Below are 18,183 nucleotides of genomic sequence, written 5' to 3' on the forward strand. Positions count from 1 at the left end.
TTTTGGTGGTGTCCTTTGCTGTACAGAAGCTTTTCAGCTTGATGTAGTCCCAGTTGTTCATTTTTGCTTTTGTTTTCCTTGCGTGGGAAGATATGTTCATGAAGCAGTTGCTCATGTTTATGCCCAAGAGATTTTTGCCTATGTTTTTTTCTAAGAGTTTTATGGTTTCATGGCTTACATTCAGGTCTTTGATCCATTTCGAATTTACTTTTGTGTATGGGGTTAGACAATGACCCAGTTTCATTCTCTTACATGTAGCTGACCAGTTTTGCCAACATCAGTGGTTGAAGAGGCTGTCATTTCCCCATTGTATGTCCATGGCTCCTTTATCATATATTAATTGACTGTATATGTTTTGGTTAATATCTGGACTCTCTATTCTGTTCCACTGGTCTGTGGCTGTGTTCTTGTGCTAGTACCAAATTGTCTTGGTTACTGTGGCTTTGTAGTAGAGCTTGAAGTTGGGAAGCGAGATGCCCCCTGCTTTATTCTTCCTTTTCAGGATTGCTTTGGCTATTCAGGGTCTGTTGTGGTTCCATATGAATTTTAAAAGAATTTGTTCCAGTTTGTTGAAGAATGCTGTTGGTATTTTGATAGGCATTGCATTGAATCTGTAGATTGCTTTAGGCAGGATGGCCACTTTGACAATATTAATTCTTCCTAGCCAAGAGCATGGAATGAGTTTCCATTTATTAGTGTCCTCTGTAATTTCTCTTAAGAGTGTCTTGTAGTTCTTAGGGTATAGGTCTTTCAGTTCCTTGGTTAGGTTTATCCCTAGGCATTTTATTCTTTTTGATGCAATTGTGAATGGAATTGTTTTCCTGATTTATCTTTCTGTTAGTTCATCATTACTGTACAGGAAAGCCTCAGTTTTCTGTGTATTAATTTTGTATCCTGCAACTTTGCTGAATTCAGATATTAGTTCTAGTAATTTTAGAATGGAGTCTTTAAGGTTTTTTATGTACAATATTATGTCATCTGCAAATAGTGACAGTTTGACTTCTTTACCAATCTGGATGCCTTGTATTTCTTTGTTTTGCCTGATTGATGTGGCTAGGACCTCCAGTACTATGTTGAATAACAGTGGGGAGAGTGGGCATCCCTGTGTTGTTCCCAATCTTAGAGGAAAAGCTTTCAACTTCTTGCTGTTAAGTATGATATTGGCTGTGGGTTTGTCGTATATGGCATTTATTATGTTGAGGTACTTGCTCTCTATACCCATTTTGCTGAGAGTTTTTATCATGAATGGATGTTGAATTTTGTCGAATGCTTTTTCAGCATTTATGGAGATGATCATGTGGTTTTTGTCCTTCTTTTTGTTGATGTGATGGATGATGTTGATGGATTTTTGAAAGTTGTACCATCCCTTGCATCCCTGAGATTAATTCCAATTGATCATAGTTATGATCCTCTTGATGTATTTTTGAATTTGGTTTGTTAATATTTTGTTGAGTATTTTTGCATCTATGTTCATCAGGGATATTGGTCTGTAATTTTCTTTTCTGGTGGGGTCTTTGCCTGGTTTTGGTATTAGAGTGATGCTGGCTTCATAGAATGAGTTTGGAAGTATTCCATCCTCTTCCATTTTTTGGAAAAGTTTAAGGAGAATGGGTATTATGTCTTCTCTATATGTCTGATAAAATTCAGCGGTGAATCCATCTGGCCCAGGAGTTTTGTTCGTGGGTAGTTTTTGATTATCGATTCAGTTTCTTTGCTGGTAATTGGTCTGTTTAGATTTTCTGTTTCTTACTTGGTCAGTCTTGGAAAGTTTTCTTTTTCTAGAAAGTTGTCCATTTCTTCTAGGTTTTCAAGCTTGTTAGCATATAGATTTTCATAGTATTCTCTAATAATTTTTTGTATTTCAGTGGGGTCCGTTCTGATTTTTCCTTTCTCATTTCTAATTGTGTTGATGTGTGTACATTTTCTTTTTCTCTTAATTAGTCTGGCTAGGGGCTTACCTATTTTGTTTATTTTCTCAAAGCACCAGCTCTTGGTTTCATTGATTTTTTCTATTGTTTTATTCTTCTCAATCTTATTTATTTCTTCTTTGATCTTTATTATGTCCCTCCTTCTGCTGACTTTGGGCCTCATATGTTCTCCTTTTTCCAGTTCCAATAATTGTGACTTTAGACTATTCATTTGGGATTGTTCTTCCTTCTTTAAATAGGCCTGGATTGCTATACACTTTCCTCTTAGAACTGCATTCACTGCATCTCACAGAAGTTGGGGCTTTGTGCTGTCATTGTCATTTGTCTCCATATATTGCTTGATCTCTGTTTTAATTTGGTCATTGATCCATTGATTACTTAGAAGCATGTTGTGAAGCCTCGATGTGTTTGTAAGCCTTTTTGTTTTCTTTGCACAATTGATTTCTAGTTTTAAGCCTTTGTGGTCTGAGAAGTTGTTTGGTAGAATTTCAATCGTTTGAATTTACTGAGGCTCTTTCTGTGGCCTAGTATGTTTTTTATTCTGGAAAGTGTTCCATGTGCACTTGAGAAGAATGTGTATGTGCTGCTTTTGGGTGTAGAGTTCTGTAGATGTCTGTTAAGTCCATCTGTTCTAGTGTGTTGTTCAGCACCTCAGTGTCCTTACTTATTTTCTGTCTGGTGGATCTGTCCTTTAGAGTGAATGGTGTGTTGAAGTCTCATAGAATGAATGCATTGCATTCTATTTCCTCCTTTAATTCTATTAGTATTTGCTTCACATGTGTTGGTGCTCCTGTATTGCGTGCATATATATTTATAATGGTTATATCCTCTTGTTGGACTGGCCCATTTATCATTATATAATGTCCTTCTTTATCTCTTGTTACTTTCTTTGTTTTGAAGTCTGTTTTGTCTAATACAAGTACTGCAACACCTGCTTTTTCCTCCCTATTGTTTGCATGAAATATCTTTTTCCATCCCTTGACTTTTAGTCTGTGTATGTCTTTGGGTTTGAGGTGAGTCTCTTATAAGCAGCATATAGATGGGTCTTGCTTTTTTATCCATTCTGTTACTCTGTGTCTTTTGATTGGTGCATTCTGTCCATTCACATTTAAGGTGATTATTGAAAGATATGTACTTATTGCCATTGCAGGCTTTAGATTCAGGGTTACTAAAGGTTCAAATGTAGCTTCTTTACTATCTAGCCATCTAACTTAACTCTCTTATTAAGCTATTATAAACAAAGTCTGATGATTCTTTATTTCCCTTCTTATTCCTCCTCCTCCATTCTTTATATGTTAGGTGTATTATTCTGTACTCTTTTGTGTTTACTTTGACTGCTTTTGTGAGTAGTCAATTTTATTTTTTGCCTTTAGTTAGTATTCGGTTGGTCTGCTTTCTCTGTTGTGATTTTATTTTCTCTGGTGACAACTATTTAGCCTTAGGAGTGCTGCAATCTAGAGCAGTCCCTTTAAAATATCCTGTAGAGATGGTTTGTGGGAGGCAAATTCCCTCAACTTTTGTTTGTCTGGGAATTGTTTAATCCCTCCTTCATATTTTTAAATGATAATTGTGCTGGATACAGTATTCTTGGTTCAAGGCCCTTCTGTTTCATTGCATTCAATATATCATGCCATTCTCTTCTGGCCTGTAAGGTTTCTCTTGAGAAGTCTGATGATAGCCTCATGGGTTTTCCTTTGTAGGTGACCTTTTTTCTCTCTCTGGCTGTCTTTAATACTCTGTCCTTGTCTTTGATCTTTGCCATTTTAATTATTATATGTCTTGGTGTTGTCCTCCTAGGGTCCCTTATGTTGGGAGTTCTGTGGGCCCCCATGGTCTGAGAGACTATTTCCTCCCCCAGTTTGGGGAAGTTTTCAGCACTTATTTCTTCAAAGACACTTGCTATCTCTTTTTCTCTCTCTTCTTCTTCTGGTACTCCTATAAGGTGAATATTGTTCCTTTTGTATTGGTCACACAGTTCTCTTAATATTCTTTCATTCCTGGAGATCCTTTTGTCTCTCTCTGCCTCAGCTTCTCTGTATTCCTGTTGTCTGATTTCCATTCCATTAACAGCCTCTTGCACCTCATCCAGTCTGCTCCTAAGTCCTTCCAGAGATTGTTTTATTTCTGTATTCTCCCTTCCTACTTGCTCCTTTAGCTCTTGCATATTTCTCTGCAGGTCCATCAGCATGGTTATGACCTTTGTTTTGAATTCTTTTTCAGGAAGATTAGTTAAATCTGTCTCCCCAGGCCCTCTCTCGGGGGTTGTCTGGGTAATTCTGGACTGGACCAAATTCTTCTGCTTTTCATGACCATAGAGGTAGCTGTACGCAGGTAGCGCATGTGTCAGCTGGGAGAACAAAGTCCTTTCCTGCTTGTTGGTCACCTTGCCCTTCTCCGCTGCCTGTGCTGGTTACCTGCACTCCTAGAGCAGCCTCACGGATTAATCCCCTAAGCTGCTGTGGGTGGAATCACCTTCAGAGTAGCCCAGAGCCCTGCAGCAAGTGGTAGGCACGTTGGGTGTGCTCTCCTGCGAGAGGGGTGCATCTTCGCGCCTTGCCCTGGTTTCTCTTGCCTGTGCCCGGCAGCCATGCGCCGGGGGCAGCCTTTGTTTCTGGCCCAGGTGGCTGCGCGCTGGGAGGAGATTCTGGGCAACCGCTGGGGTTGCGGTTGCTCCCGGGCTGCCCTGCCGCTGCCACCTCACGCGGCTACTCCCGGGCCGCTCCCCACCACGGGCGCACACGGCCACTCTCCCGCTACTGGGCTGTTGTGCTGGGGGCCGCGGTGACCAGGGGAACGTCTGGCAGGCTGCTTATCACTGTGAGGAGCTTCATAGCTGTGCTGTTGCCCAGGGGGTTAGGTCGCCTAGAGTTCCCCAGGATTCCCAGCTGCTGGGCTGAGTGTGCCAGGATGCTTCCGTCCAGCTGTTAGGACCCTGTCTCTTTAAGACTTTCAAAAAGCACTTGCTTTTCTTTTGTCCCATGGGAGCCGGTTGTGGGGAGCCAGTTGCATAGACCCAACCGCAGAGTTTGCTTTTCCGTTTGTCTAATAACCAGCACACCATGCAGTGTGTTTCTGCGCTCCTGGTGTGGATTACTAGAGCTGGTTGTTTAGCAGTCCTGGGCTTTCACTCCCTCCCGGCTCCAACTCCTTTCCTCCCACCGCGGAGCTGGGGTGGAGGGAGCACTCGGATCCCGCAGGGCCACAGCTTGTATCTTACCCCCTTCGTGAGATTCTGAGTTCTCGCTGATGTAGATGTAGCCTGGCTGTTGTACTGTATCCACTGGTCTCTCTTTTAGGAATAGTTGTATTTGTTGTATGTTCAAAAATATATATGGTTTTGGGAGGAGATTTCCACTGCTGTGCTCATGCCACCATCTTGGCTCCTCCCCTGATTTATGGGTTTTTAATATTGGAAAACCAGACACCAAGAATCACCAACTGCCATGCTAAGAAAAGCTATATTCAAGAAAAAAAAATAAAGAATAAAACTATATGCCTTCTCCAAGTCTAGTCTATTATTTATGTTAGCCAAAGAATACATAGATACCTCTATTTATAGATATTTCATATGAAATAGCAAAGATATTTCATGTCATATAGTAGTGTATTTTTGTAATAGCATTATACTTTACTTCAACATTAATCCAAATCAATTTTCTTCTGTCAAGTCTGTACAATCCTGAGTTATATACTTCTTATAAATCCATCTACGGATTTTCTGGAATTTAAAATAATGTTCCAAAATTTCAATTTTAACTCCAAACTAGAAGTTTTAAAGAATTATTGATACATGATTTATAATTTATAGTAACCTACTTTCAAGTTCATTATTTTCATGACACAGCTGTCAAACAAATTCTCAGAAAAATTAATTTTGCCTTACCTTAAAAGTAGCAGTTAAGAGCTTAGACTTTGCAGTGAGATGGCCTGGGTTTGAATACTGGCTCATCCACCTACTAAATGTGTGAATGGGTAAATTATTTAAATTCTGCAGATTTTTTTCCCCATTTTTAAAATGTAGATAATAATCCTTAAGAATTGTTGTGAGGCCCATGCATATAATGTTCCTCTATGGTGTTTGACATGTAGTAAGTTTTTAAGAAATGGTAACTGTCAATAATAATCGTAACAACAACGGCAGGAGCAGCTCATAGAAATGATAAGTGTTCTATTGGACTGAAAGACAATATATTCTAACTTTTTAAAATGACTCCACAGTTTGACTCTAAAATGAATCCAGAAAAAAAAGAGCGACTGTATATTGCAAGACATGTTTTCTTTTGTTTGTCTCTTCCAAATAACTTCATTTATATTATCATATTAAGCAAAAGAAATTAAGCCAAACAAAAATGAGAAGACCACATTCGTATGTGTGTGCATACACGCACAAAAACACAAACATCTCACTAATGTGCCATGCACAATTTCAAGAGGTTATATAAAAGCATGAAAAGCAAAGAGGAAGTGCCATAGACTACAACGAGGGCAGCCATGTATACAAATGTAGGCAAATTTCCAAGTTCAACTATCAACTAGTGGAACAATTCATTCAGAATCACATTATTGTTGGAAAAGTGTATTGTAATTCTGGTAATTACCTTGGTGGAGACACAAGTCCAGAAAAGTTGGCTATTTTCATCCCTTCTTATCAATACAGGCAAAATAATTTCATATTTTCTTTAAACAAAATGAAATTGCTACTACAGTCACGACGACTAAGGATTTCTAAAGTATATAATGTTTGATACTGGGATTTCTGCCATATTTCATTACAAAGTACAAAAAGCTTCTATGCTATTAACTCGGATTTCCCACTATAAAGAAAAATGCAAACTTTATAACAGACTGTGTTTCTGAAAATGTGTTTCTTGGAACACTAATGGCATGAGACACTGGGTTGCGTGAGGGAGGATGAAGGGTTCTGTAGTCAGAAAAGCTGAAGTCTGGGAAATGCTATATTCTGTATCTGTGAGAGATTTACAGCACTATTAGCACAAATGGTTCTGAGAAGTCCTGCAGTGAGCAGAGCTGTTTAAATTTGTTTAACCAGCGTTCCTAAAACTTATTTAGGCATAGAATATTTTTTTCAAGCAATACATAGAAACCAGTGCTCCTTGTAACAACTTACTTTAGGAAATGTATGATAAATTGCCTTTGGTTAGCTATTAAAAGAGCAATTCCACATGCACCTGTCCCAAAGAGGTAGTCAACTGGCAGAATTTGCTAAGTCTGGTATTTTATGTCAGGAAAAAAAAAATCTAACATGCCTAGACTATCATTTAAACCATCTTTAGCCAAGTTGTATCTTTCCAGAATATGTGTTTGGCCCGCTTTACTACCTGTATGTTTTTAATAAGTCCAAACACCCGATTTGTAATACCTATGAAAATCTAAGAATGAACGTGACCCTCCAGGCCTCTGCTTTTCTTCCTGGGCTTCACTGCAAGCTAAGAAAATGCTGCAGCTATGAGCTACACCTTCAAATGTAAGAATACTAAAGTCAGTGAACAGCATTTTATTAACTGGTGCTATGAGTTGCATTTATACAAGTCTGTCATAAAATAATGAATGTTCCATAATTTTAATCTTGAAGCAAAGTAGTGATTGATTATTACTTTATTCCCCTAACATCTTCCTAATGTCCCTATTAAGTACATAGAACAAAATACCATAACTACTACTTTATCTACTGGAGGTTAAGCAACTTGCCCCAACTACCAATAGTCAGCAGGGACCAATTTCTTGTTGGACAGACACTGTGCATATTACAACTACAGAAACTGTATCAGATAATCACCCTCAAATATGAACAAAAACAGGAAATTCCTTTACTAATAGCTTATTATTTAAGGAATTTTCTTCCTTTGAAATAATTTTGGAATACAATTTGCTAGAAATCTTAACTTGAACCACAGAAATCAGATGGTGTGCTAGATAGCTTTTTGTGAGTATAGAAATTACAAAGTCTTACCAACTGTAATGAAGCATTTGTTTCTTTGTCCTTGTGCTAGATGCAACAAAATAAGTAAGCTACAATTAATTCTGTGTAAACTGAATGTGAATGATTATGCTGCCAGGCTATGGCATCACTTTCTTCCTAAGTTGTCCCTTCAATTTCAAAAATACATAAAAATGTACAAAATGTGTAAGATGAAATAGATATCAACAGTTTTTAAAAAGCCTAACAGAGAAGGCACAATGACTGCTATTATTGAAATAATATGTTTTGGTAACCCACAGATGTTTGGTCATTGATTTTTAAGCTATACAAAATAAGCTGGCCATTCAAAGAAAACACTTCAAAACATCTATGGCACAATACATGTAATCACAGTATCTTATATTACAATATATATCAATAACATTTCATCAGAGATAAGGAATTTGTCAAAGAGAAGAAATAATTTGACATGAAAGGAGTCAAGAGTGTTGGCAATTCAGTAAAGGAAAAGGAGTTAAAGTATCAGGTTCAAGTTTCCTAGGTTTTTTTTAATGTAGAAGCAGAGACAACAAAAGTTGATCTTCACCTGGTAAGTGTGTACTCCCTGAGTCCTGAATGCAAATTCATGGCAGAAAAAGTACCTATGCATCCACGCAATCTTTTGTCTCGACCAATCTTCCATGTTACAAACAGTGGGCTGTAATGGAAGACAAAAATAAGGTAAATCAATCAGTTCAACTCAAGCAAGTATTTATTGTGTATTTACTATATGCAAGGTTAGGTGCCTAAGATATAAAGACCAAATGGTAGGCCCTCAATGGGCTGAGTCTAGTCCAACAGGCCTGCATTTAGCAGTAATTATAGCTGTACTGTATTGAGTGCTTCCTATATGCTAGGCAGCACAACGTTTTAAACAAAATTGTGTTAGTGTTCATCAACAACTCCAGAAGGCTGATGTTGTTACTAACATTGCTATTTTACAGATGAGGCAGCCCCACATTTAATACCTAATAAAGTAGGAACTCAAACTTGGGCAATCTTGACTACAGAGCCTTAACCATTGTGGCTGACTGCCTGATCCCTTATTTAAACCTCAAGTTACTCACTGACTTGTAAGTGTAAGTCTAGTTTAGAAAATCAGGGGAAAAATTCAACAATTTCAGGAGATACTTTACTGAGTATATCGGGCAAAGTACTGTGAGAGGTGCTACAGGAAAAACAGTTATCTAAAACACAGTCGTCACTCTCTAGGAGCTGGTGCAGAAGGCATGCACGTTCCTAGCTAACTAACGCAAGGCAAAAGGAAATAAGTGCTATAAACTATGTCCAAAATGCCATAAATTAAGCTATTAGGATAGAAAATTTCATCAAATTTGATCGTCTTCAGCTTGACCTAGAAAAATGAGTAGGGTTAAGAGAGGTGAAGGACAACAGCAAACATTAGCAAAGTAATACTCTAAAACCAGAACATTTATTTTACTTTTTGGATGAAATTGCCAATAAATACAATCTCTCAAGCATCAAATTTCAAAGTATCAATTATAATATAATGGCATCAAGAAAGTAATTTGCTTTCAAATGAGGTTTAATGCAGTTGATATTTGGATTCAGCAGCAAACCACTGACAGCCTCAATTAATGATTAAGTCTAAAAACAATTATTTTCTAATTAGAAACAACTTTCTATGTCAGTTTTTATGAAATTAATTTACATATTTTAGGAAACATTTTGTAAAAAGAGAATTACCCTACAATTGGGGATGGTTCATGTTAATATGAGTATTCTACGTATTATTAGTATATTATAGTAAATTTCTGCTTTCTAAAAATTTAAATTTTAGGGGGACATACTATATGTCATATATTTCTTATAATATGCTGTTGAGTTGGAGAACACATTCTTTCTTTAATGTACTCTCTAGTCAGTCATCAGCAGTTGGGTGAAAAGATACCCTGTTTGAGCACTTCAATCACCCAAGTTATACTGACAGTTAGCCACAATGGCAGAGAGGTTCCCGACTAAATGTTTACAAATCAGGGAGCAGTACTAGGAATTACCTTCTTCCAAGAGCCAAATGCCCAGAGGCACTGAAAAAGACGGCTGAAGTATAAAGCCAGGTTATTGTCAATGTTAATTTTCAAGTGTCGGATGACCTACACTAAAGGTACCAAAATAAAAAACAGAAGGTAAATTTCAGGCTTTCTGCTTTCTATATCATATGTATGAAAAATCTTATAACTTGAGACAAAATTGTGATGTTCCAGTTGGGCATTTCCTCTAATTACTCTTGACTAATAGTTGATCAGGAAGACAAGAGTTAGATGGGAATTCTTCTATTAGTTAAACAAATACTAGTATCCTAAAATTCACACATTATCATTAAGGATGAATTTTACCTCTTTGCTTTTTCACTTCGTAATTTGGTAGCGTCAACATCAGCTAACTTTGTACCGACAGTAAGATGTCGGTCGATCCTCTCCCATAACGATGCCTATATAAAATATCTCTACATAAGCCAGGCCCCTTGGCAGATTCAGAACAAAGTGAATCATACTGTAGTATATATAATAACATGTCTTTAAAATACCACGATGGCTTCTCAGTAACACAGAACTAAGTTGTATATTCTCTTCCTCAGTGACTTGAGTGAGAAACCTCAAGATGTAAGTGGATTCATTTCCTATCAAAACACTAGACATCAAAGTCATTTAAAAGGATCTTCTATTCTCTTATCTTGCTAAAATTCGTATGTGCATCATTCTTACTATAATCCTATATATACTCCAGGAAACATTCAAAATTTGTAGAGTGGCTAAAAAAAGAACACAAACACTGTATTATGAAACATGTTGGAGGGCATTCAAACACATAGGGGAAATTACATACACTTTCTTATTATGTTATCACTGACGCAGGGATGACGAATTTGGGGGGTAGTGGATAAGCTGCATTTTGCCAGCAGCCTGGGAGAAAAGGCACTCCATAATAAGCAAGGTCATGGAGATGTAAAAGTGCACAGCACTTCCATAGAACAGGAAGTAGTCTAACAGTCTTGGTAACTTTCTATGGTTTTTTCGAGATTTAACATTCTATGAATTTTAGGCACTGTTGAATATGTGTTCTCAAGAGCCCTCATAAAAGGCAAAGCAGATACAGAATAATCTGCATTCTCCCTGATCCTTACCTGCCCCAGGCAACATCCACTTTGGGGGTTGGCATTGCGGGGAAGTATCAGTGTCAAAGATGGGAGGGGTTGCTATTTAACAACCCCACTGGGTTTAGGGCAGATGCCTGAAGATGGAAAAAATCAGACTTTTAGTAGACAGAATGGAACTATTCCTTCAAAATCTGGGACTCTAATTTCTTATTTACAAGTGCTCGTCCAATGTCTTTTATAAAGAACGCATATATGTCCAAACAAAACAAAACAAAACAAAACAGAAACACACTTATAGAGAGAGGATAAACTAGGTTAAGGGAATTAAGGTTAAAATCTTCCAGTTATATGATAAATAAGACAAGGGTATAATATACAGCATAGGGTACATAGCCAATAATACTGTAACAACTTTGTATGGTGACAGTAACCATGCTTATTGTGGTGACCATTTCCTAATGTGTATAAATAATGATTATTTTATATACTTGAAACTAGAATATTGTGTCAGTTACTCTTCAATAAAAATTTAATTAAAAAATAGCATTATTATGTTATTAAAACACCCCAAATACCTAAAAACAACACTTAATGGGGAAAAGAACTTGGGAAGTTAAACATTTTAAAGTAGACTGAAACAGGATAAACATCACCAAACACAAGAAATTGTATCTTGCATGTGATAACTACTTTGTACAGGGCAATGGCAATGGGAACATTCAATATGTATTATCTAAAAATAGCAACAAAAATTTTTCTTTTCCCAAAACACAGAAGAAATAGACAATTCATTCTCAAATGTGTTGTTAAAAACATGTATGTGTTCCCAAAAAGGACAGAAGAAATCAACACAATCAGAGAAAGAACAAAGTAGAAAAAGGAATTTGAGCCTATTAAAGGAGCTACTCAATGGCAAGGAAATAAGGAAAACATAGTAAGACAAAGATCGAATATTTTTGGAAAATACTTTTACCATGTGGTTTGAGGCCACCTACATACATTGAAAAAAATACTATAAACTAGAAAGGGGCTCAAAATGAAATGAAATATTAATGGAAATGTTTATCTGAGGGTAACCAGACATAGCTTTTAAAGGAATTTTCCTACCACTAATTTTGTACTACTACGTTCTGAGAAATCTTTGGAGGAAAGCAAACTCCATTTTTCCAAGTCTGTAGACAGGAATAGGAAGTAACCACCTAATTTAGGTGAATCTTCTCTGCCAACTGGCAGCCAATAGCCATCAGGTCAATAGCAGTAGCTCTCAGGGAAACAAACTTGCATGGAACCAGCAAAAGTACAGAAAAGCAATATAAATCTGAACAGGATATTCCCCAGTTCAAGTTGCATGCCACTTCCTATGCCCTTCTTTGGAGACTACTCTATTGATGCAGACCAGAACAGATTAGAAATACACCTGTGGGAGAGGAGTACAACTATGAAAAAGGTTACTTACTTAATATTTTACCATAAATCCTATCTCCCCTGTCATACCAAGGCAAAAATGGAGGTAAAAAAATAGCCTTAGACATTTGCAAGCCCCCACTCTGGCAATTTGCTCTTCTTTAGAATGAGGTTTATAGGTGGCAACATTAACAACATGCTATCAACTCCCACCAATATAATACTAATTATTATAATGGGACATTCAACAAGGTTGTTAATTTTATAGTAGATATGGGAAGAGAGAAGCCCTTTGCTATGGTTCTTTTATTCTGCCATCAAATAATGACTGCTTCTCACCTATGCTCAGGTTCTGCTATGTAGCTCAAAAATCCAACTGAATTACTCGTAATATCCAAATCAATAACATAATTCCCCAGGTTCTAGTAGCTCATTCTGTCAAAAACAGAAATGGTGGCATCTTCATTTCACCACCAGATCAAAACATTTTACTTCCCACTTCAACACAAAGAAGTTATATATCTCATTTATAAAGTCATATTAACTACAGATTCAATTCATAAGAATGTATTCAATATGGTTAATCCCTATATTAGTCTGCTCAGGCTGCCATAATGAAATACCACCGACTGCATGGCTGAAACAACAGAAATTCTCGTGGTTCTGGATCTGGAAGGCCCAAGATCACCATTCCAACAGGCTTCTGTTTTTGGTGACAGCCCTCTCTTCCTGGCTTGTGGATGGCTGCTTTGTCCTCACATGGCCTTTCCTCTAAGCATTCAGAAAGAGAGAACGAGTGCACACAAGCTCTCTAGCTTCTTGTCTTATGAAGACACTAACCCTATCAGATCAGGGTCCCACCCTTATGACCTGGTTTAACCTTAATTACCTCGTTATAAGGCCCATCTCCAAATACAGCCACATTTGAGGTTAGGGTTTTAACATATGAATTTTGTGGGGGACACAATTCAGTCCACAGAAAGTCCCTAACAAAAACTTTAGCACATAGTTCAAATTTATATAATAATGTATCAAAGGTTATTAGCTGAAAGCAAGTTTAGGAGAATATCTGTTTCCTCTTCATTTTACAGGTAAAAAATAAAAAGCCATCCTGGGAGACTAAGTGCAGGGTCACCAAGCTGGTTCGTGTTAGAAGCTGGCTAGTTGTCCAAATTTTCTTACTACTAATTTAATTTTTGCCCCCAGTATAGAGAAAATCTGTGAGTAGCAAACTTAGATGTCTTCTAAAACACCGCAGAAAAGGAAAATCTCATGTGTACTGCATAGTACCTCATAGGTGACAGCTAAGCACAAATCTCCTTCCCCTCCTCAAAACAATAGACCTAATTTACAAGCTTTTATAGCATTCCCATCAGAAGCCCATACCCAAACCTACCATTTTACCTTTAATGGCCTCCTAACATCCTTTCTGACTCCTTCTCAACCTTCTTATGTCATTTTTTCTTGTTGTCTAGCCAGCCTTCATCAAACTACCTAACATCTACAAATTTCTGCCAGATGAACATTTCCATTTACCATTGGTTAACAACTATTTAGGCTAGGTATTGATCTGATTGTTTAAGTAATTCATATTACTTGAGGTTTTTAAATGAATGAATGAATCACTAATGAAAAAATTAAGCTTAACTCTTTCCAGATTATTTGAAATTCAAATTAATGGGAAGCCCTGAAAAAAGAGTAATAGGAGAGGGTAAATAGAGAGAGGTTGGGGAATGGGAGGGTGGGGAGGAAGGTAAAGTTCCAACGCACTTGACACTTTCTCATCTATACCAATCCTATACTGCAGATAAGGAAAATACACGAAATCACCATTATAATCTGATACCAAACTCCTCTCCCTCTAATCTTTGTAAACAGCTTGTACCCCATGGAACTCAGGAAAATAAGGAGACACTGCTTGAACAGACAGCATGGGTTGGTATAGAAGACCACAAATATCTAAAAGCAGAAATCAAGAATTCCCAATCTTTCAGATATTTTCTTTGTTTAGTGTTCCCAGAAATTCTATCATACCAGCATTATTTTCTTTTCCCCTCCATTTTTATAATGCTAATTTAACTGGCAGATGCCAGAGGAAGAGAGGCAGTATAATGTCTTATGAATGACTGGGAAGGTTGAAAGTGTGTGTATATGTCTTGTAAACCAAGGGTAATCACCACATATAATCACCCAAATCACAACAGATTTTAAGGCATTAGCTTGATTATGCCAGTTTTTGAACTGAAAGATCCACTTCCTCCTTTTAGCAAGACCAAATCAATAATTTTCAGTAGAAAAAAAAGTCTGAGACTTGATATATTGAGATAGTCTGTCTTACTGTTTTTGAGAGCCCCAAATAAGATGAGAAAGAATACCAGCATTGGAAAAAAAGGACTGTATTTTCACATATGTCCTCTTCTTAGTTTATACTGTAGTAGTTATTACATTTAATATATGGCAGCATTTTAAGGATGAAAGAGTTGTGGTTTTTTTCTGATAAATGGAACCACAGATCTTTATTATCTGAAAATCTAACTCATAAAATAAATTTTAAATGACAAATTGTTGTAGATTTCCAAAATGAAATAATTTATATTTGGAATTCCTATTCTAAGACCATTTGTTCAAAGAGCTTTAAGGTTTGAGACTCAGCCTTTACTATGAAAAGAATGGATTATTTTAATATAAAACAGACCTGACAAAAAAGATGACCTACTACAGAAGTCTTCATATTTCTAAACTCACTATAAGCAAAACGAAGAGAACTAAATTTTAGAATAGTGATTGATACAATCAACTCTCATTTTTTTATGCCATTAAAACTTCTATGGAATTGTGTTTTGGTAGTTACATTAGATAATTTGTGTGCCAGATGGTCAGGGAATTCATAACACTTTAAACAAAACAATGAAAACTACGGGTTTTTATCTTTTGTTTTGTTTTGGTTTTTTTTACATATATCTTACTTCCCCAGTGACTGACCCATATCTTCTACCATCTTGTCTTAACCTCAGAGCCCACTCAATTACCAGAAATAGAGCAGATAGGAAATAAATATGCTGAGTGATTTAAACACTAACATAAAAAGAGCTAGAAAGTTATCCAGCTTCTTCACTCTACATTTTTTGTTTGTTTGTTTCCCATTCCAAGGAGATCCAATGAAATGTGCCAGGTCAATAAGTAAGACCTGCAATAAATCTGTGATGTATTTCTTTTTCACATGTTTTCTGGGTTTAGAGAGGTAAATGTTTTGATTTTAAGGTCCTTGTATTGGACCACTTGTTCCTTTGGGAGAAAGGAGCTAGAGACAGTTTTGCAGCAGGAAATCAGTAAGCCCTTCTCATGTTTGGGAGATAGAAGGCAGGCAGGACGTAGGGACAAAGTACTCAGCTGAGGCCATATTTCCCATCAGGGCTCCTTATGTTGCCCGGGCTCCCCCTGCCACAACTCCTCTTGTACCTTTCAGAAAACAATTCAACCTCTCAAGAACCTCTACAATGAAACAGCCAAGATTTTTTTTTTAACATGGGATTGACATCCTCACCTCCGAAGTGCCTCTTCTTAAAAATTGACTTTATTAAAGCATAATTTATACACAATAAAAGCACCCATTTTCAAGGGTAAAAGTCAATGATTTTTGACAAACGTATAAATACATATACCTTAAACCACATTCGAAGTACAGAACATTTCCATCACCCCAAACAGTTCCCTCTTACCTCACTGCAAGCAATCTCCTCCCCATGCTCCCAGACCCTGCAAACACTAACCTGCTTTCCGTCACTACAGTTTTGCCTTTTCTAGAATTTCATGTAGGAATCATCCAATATGCAGTCTTTTGTGTCTAGCTTCTTTCATTTAGAGTAATTCTTTTGATATTCATTCAAAACAAATGGCTCATTTTTATTGGTTCTTTTTGAGTAGTATTCCACTGAATGGATACGCTGCAATTTACTCATCTGCTGGTGGGTATTTGGGTTGCTTCTAGTTTGGGGCTGTTATAAATAAAGCTGCTATGATAATATTTGCATTCAAGTTTTTGTGTGAACATAAATTTTCACTCCTTTGAGGTAACTACCCACAAAGAGGATTACTGAGCTATGAGTAGGTTTATGTTCAACGTTATAAGAAACTGTCAAACTATTTTCCAATTGGCTGTGCCAATTGCTCCACATCCTCATCTGTGCTTGGTATTGTCTTTTTTTAAAATTCAACCTGAAATGTAGGAGTATCTCAGTGTGGTTTTTAATTTGCAGCTCTTTGATAACTACAGATACAGAGCAACTCTTCAAGTGCTTAATATTCATCCACATGTCTTCTTTTGGGAAGTGCTTGTTAAAATTGTTTATTCATTTTAAAATTGGATCATTTATCTGCTTTTTACCAAGTTGTACATTTAAAAAAATATATTCTGTTTACCCAAAATAAAGAACTTCTCAGACTCAAAAAGACATATGCACCCCTATGTTTATCGCAGCACTATTTGCAATAGCCAAGAAATGGAAGCAACCTAAGTGTTCATCAGTAGATGAATGGATAAAGAAGATGTGGTACATATACACAATGGAATATTACTCAGCTATAAGAAAAAAACAGATCCTACCATTTGCAACAACATGGATGGAGCTAGAGGGTATTATGCTCAGTGAAATAAGCCAGGCAGAGAAAGACAAGTAGCAAATGATTTCCTTCATCTGTGGAGCATAATAACAAAGCGAAAACTGAAGGAACAAAACAGCAGCAGACTCACAGAACCCAAGAATGGACTAACACTTGAAAAAAGGGAAAGGGACTGGGTGGTGTGGGTGGGAAGGGAGGAAGAAGGGGAAGAAGGGGCCTTACGATTAGCACACATAACATGGTGGGGGGTGGGCATGTGGAAGGCAGTATAGCACAGAGAAGACAAGTAGAGACTCTATAGCATCTGCCTGTAGTGTCAGCTAAGTGTAGACCTGTTAGTGTGACCCCAGACTCTGTAGGACTGCCCCCACTCTGACACCCCTGCCTCTCCCTCCCTGCCATCAGAGAACTCACAGAGACACACAGATCTTTCCATGGCTCACTGATTTTATTGAATCATGAACATCTGTGTGTGCCGTCGGTGTAACATTTGGCCACTGTGGTTGGCCATTTCTCCACAGGCTCCTTGGAGACTCTGCAGATAGTTAGAGGTCTCCAGGCCTCCTCACTCACAGTGTGTTATTTGGGTCAGCGGAGTTCTTTTGCATCTGCTGGTTCAGATCCAGCTGAAGCTGTGGTTTTGTGTTCTGATTCATTCTCTTCATCCCATTCTGGTGATGGACAAGTTATTGGTGATGTTTCTCTCTTCCACTTCCTTGAACAAGTAAGAGCTGTTTCCGAGGAACTTTCATCTGCACATGCTTTCAAGGGCATCTCCTCTTCCTGAGGTGTCTTTTGAACCTGGATGAGCAACAGAGTGAGCACAGAGGGCATTAGTCTGGGGAAAGAGGAGGGAGGCTGGTTAGGAAGGGAGCTTCACAGAAGGGGTACAGGCTGAGGAGGGGGTTTATGTCCAACAAGGACAGGGTAGGGGTGTTGGTTGGGACATCAATGGGAAGGAAGAGGAACATGGGTAAGATCATCTGACCTTGGCACTGTCTCTAAATTTGTAGTGACAGTGGGTCATCCTCTTCTGGAGCCTTTGTGAATTGTTCTTCAACACTTGCAGTTGGTTGATCTTTCTTTGTTGTCAGCTATTCCCCACTTATGGTCTGCTGTTCCCCACTTGTGGT

The 18,183-nt window shown here is 37.6% G+C and overlaps 2 protein-coding genes and 1 long non-coding RNA gene across 6 annotated transcripts in view; 1 reads left to right on the forward strand and 2 right to left on the reverse strand.

The window, feature by feature from the left end:
* Positions 1-18,183, forward strand: part of TMEM164 (transmembrane protein 164) — a 331,399-nt gene that overhangs the window by 293,336 nt on the left and 19,880 nt on the right. The gene's annotated exons all lie outside the window — the stretch shown is intronic.
* Positions 1-18,183, reverse strand: part of AMMECR1 (AMMECR nuclear protein 1) — a 133,275-nt gene that overhangs the window by 65,504 nt on the left and 49,588 nt on the right. For both annotated transcript variants that reach the window (XR_012127432.1, XM_017671502.3), the window contains exon 2: positions 8,456-8,566. Coding sequence is in view for 1 of the 2 variants with exons in the window: in XM_017671502.3 (XP_017526991.1) it covers positions 8,456-8,566 (111 nt within the window). In the remaining variant the exon portion in view is untranslated. The remainder of the gene's footprint in view (positions 1-8,455; positions 8,567-18,183) is intronic.
* On the reverse strand, positions 17,478-18,183 carry LOC140847440 (uncharacterized). Its single transcript, XR_012127435.1, has 2 exons — positions 18,039-18,183; positions 17,478-17,851 (listed from the first exon to the last, which is right to left on the reverse strand). It is a non-coding gene; the product is annotated as an uncharacterized lncRNA (long non-coding RNA).

This window comes from Manis javanica, chromosome X (genome assembly GCF_040802235.1).
Source record: "Manis javanica isolate MJ-LG chromosome X, MJ_LKY, whole genome shotgun sequence".
NCBI lineage: Eukaryota > Metazoa > Chordata > Mammalia > Pholidota > Manidae > Manis > Manis javanica.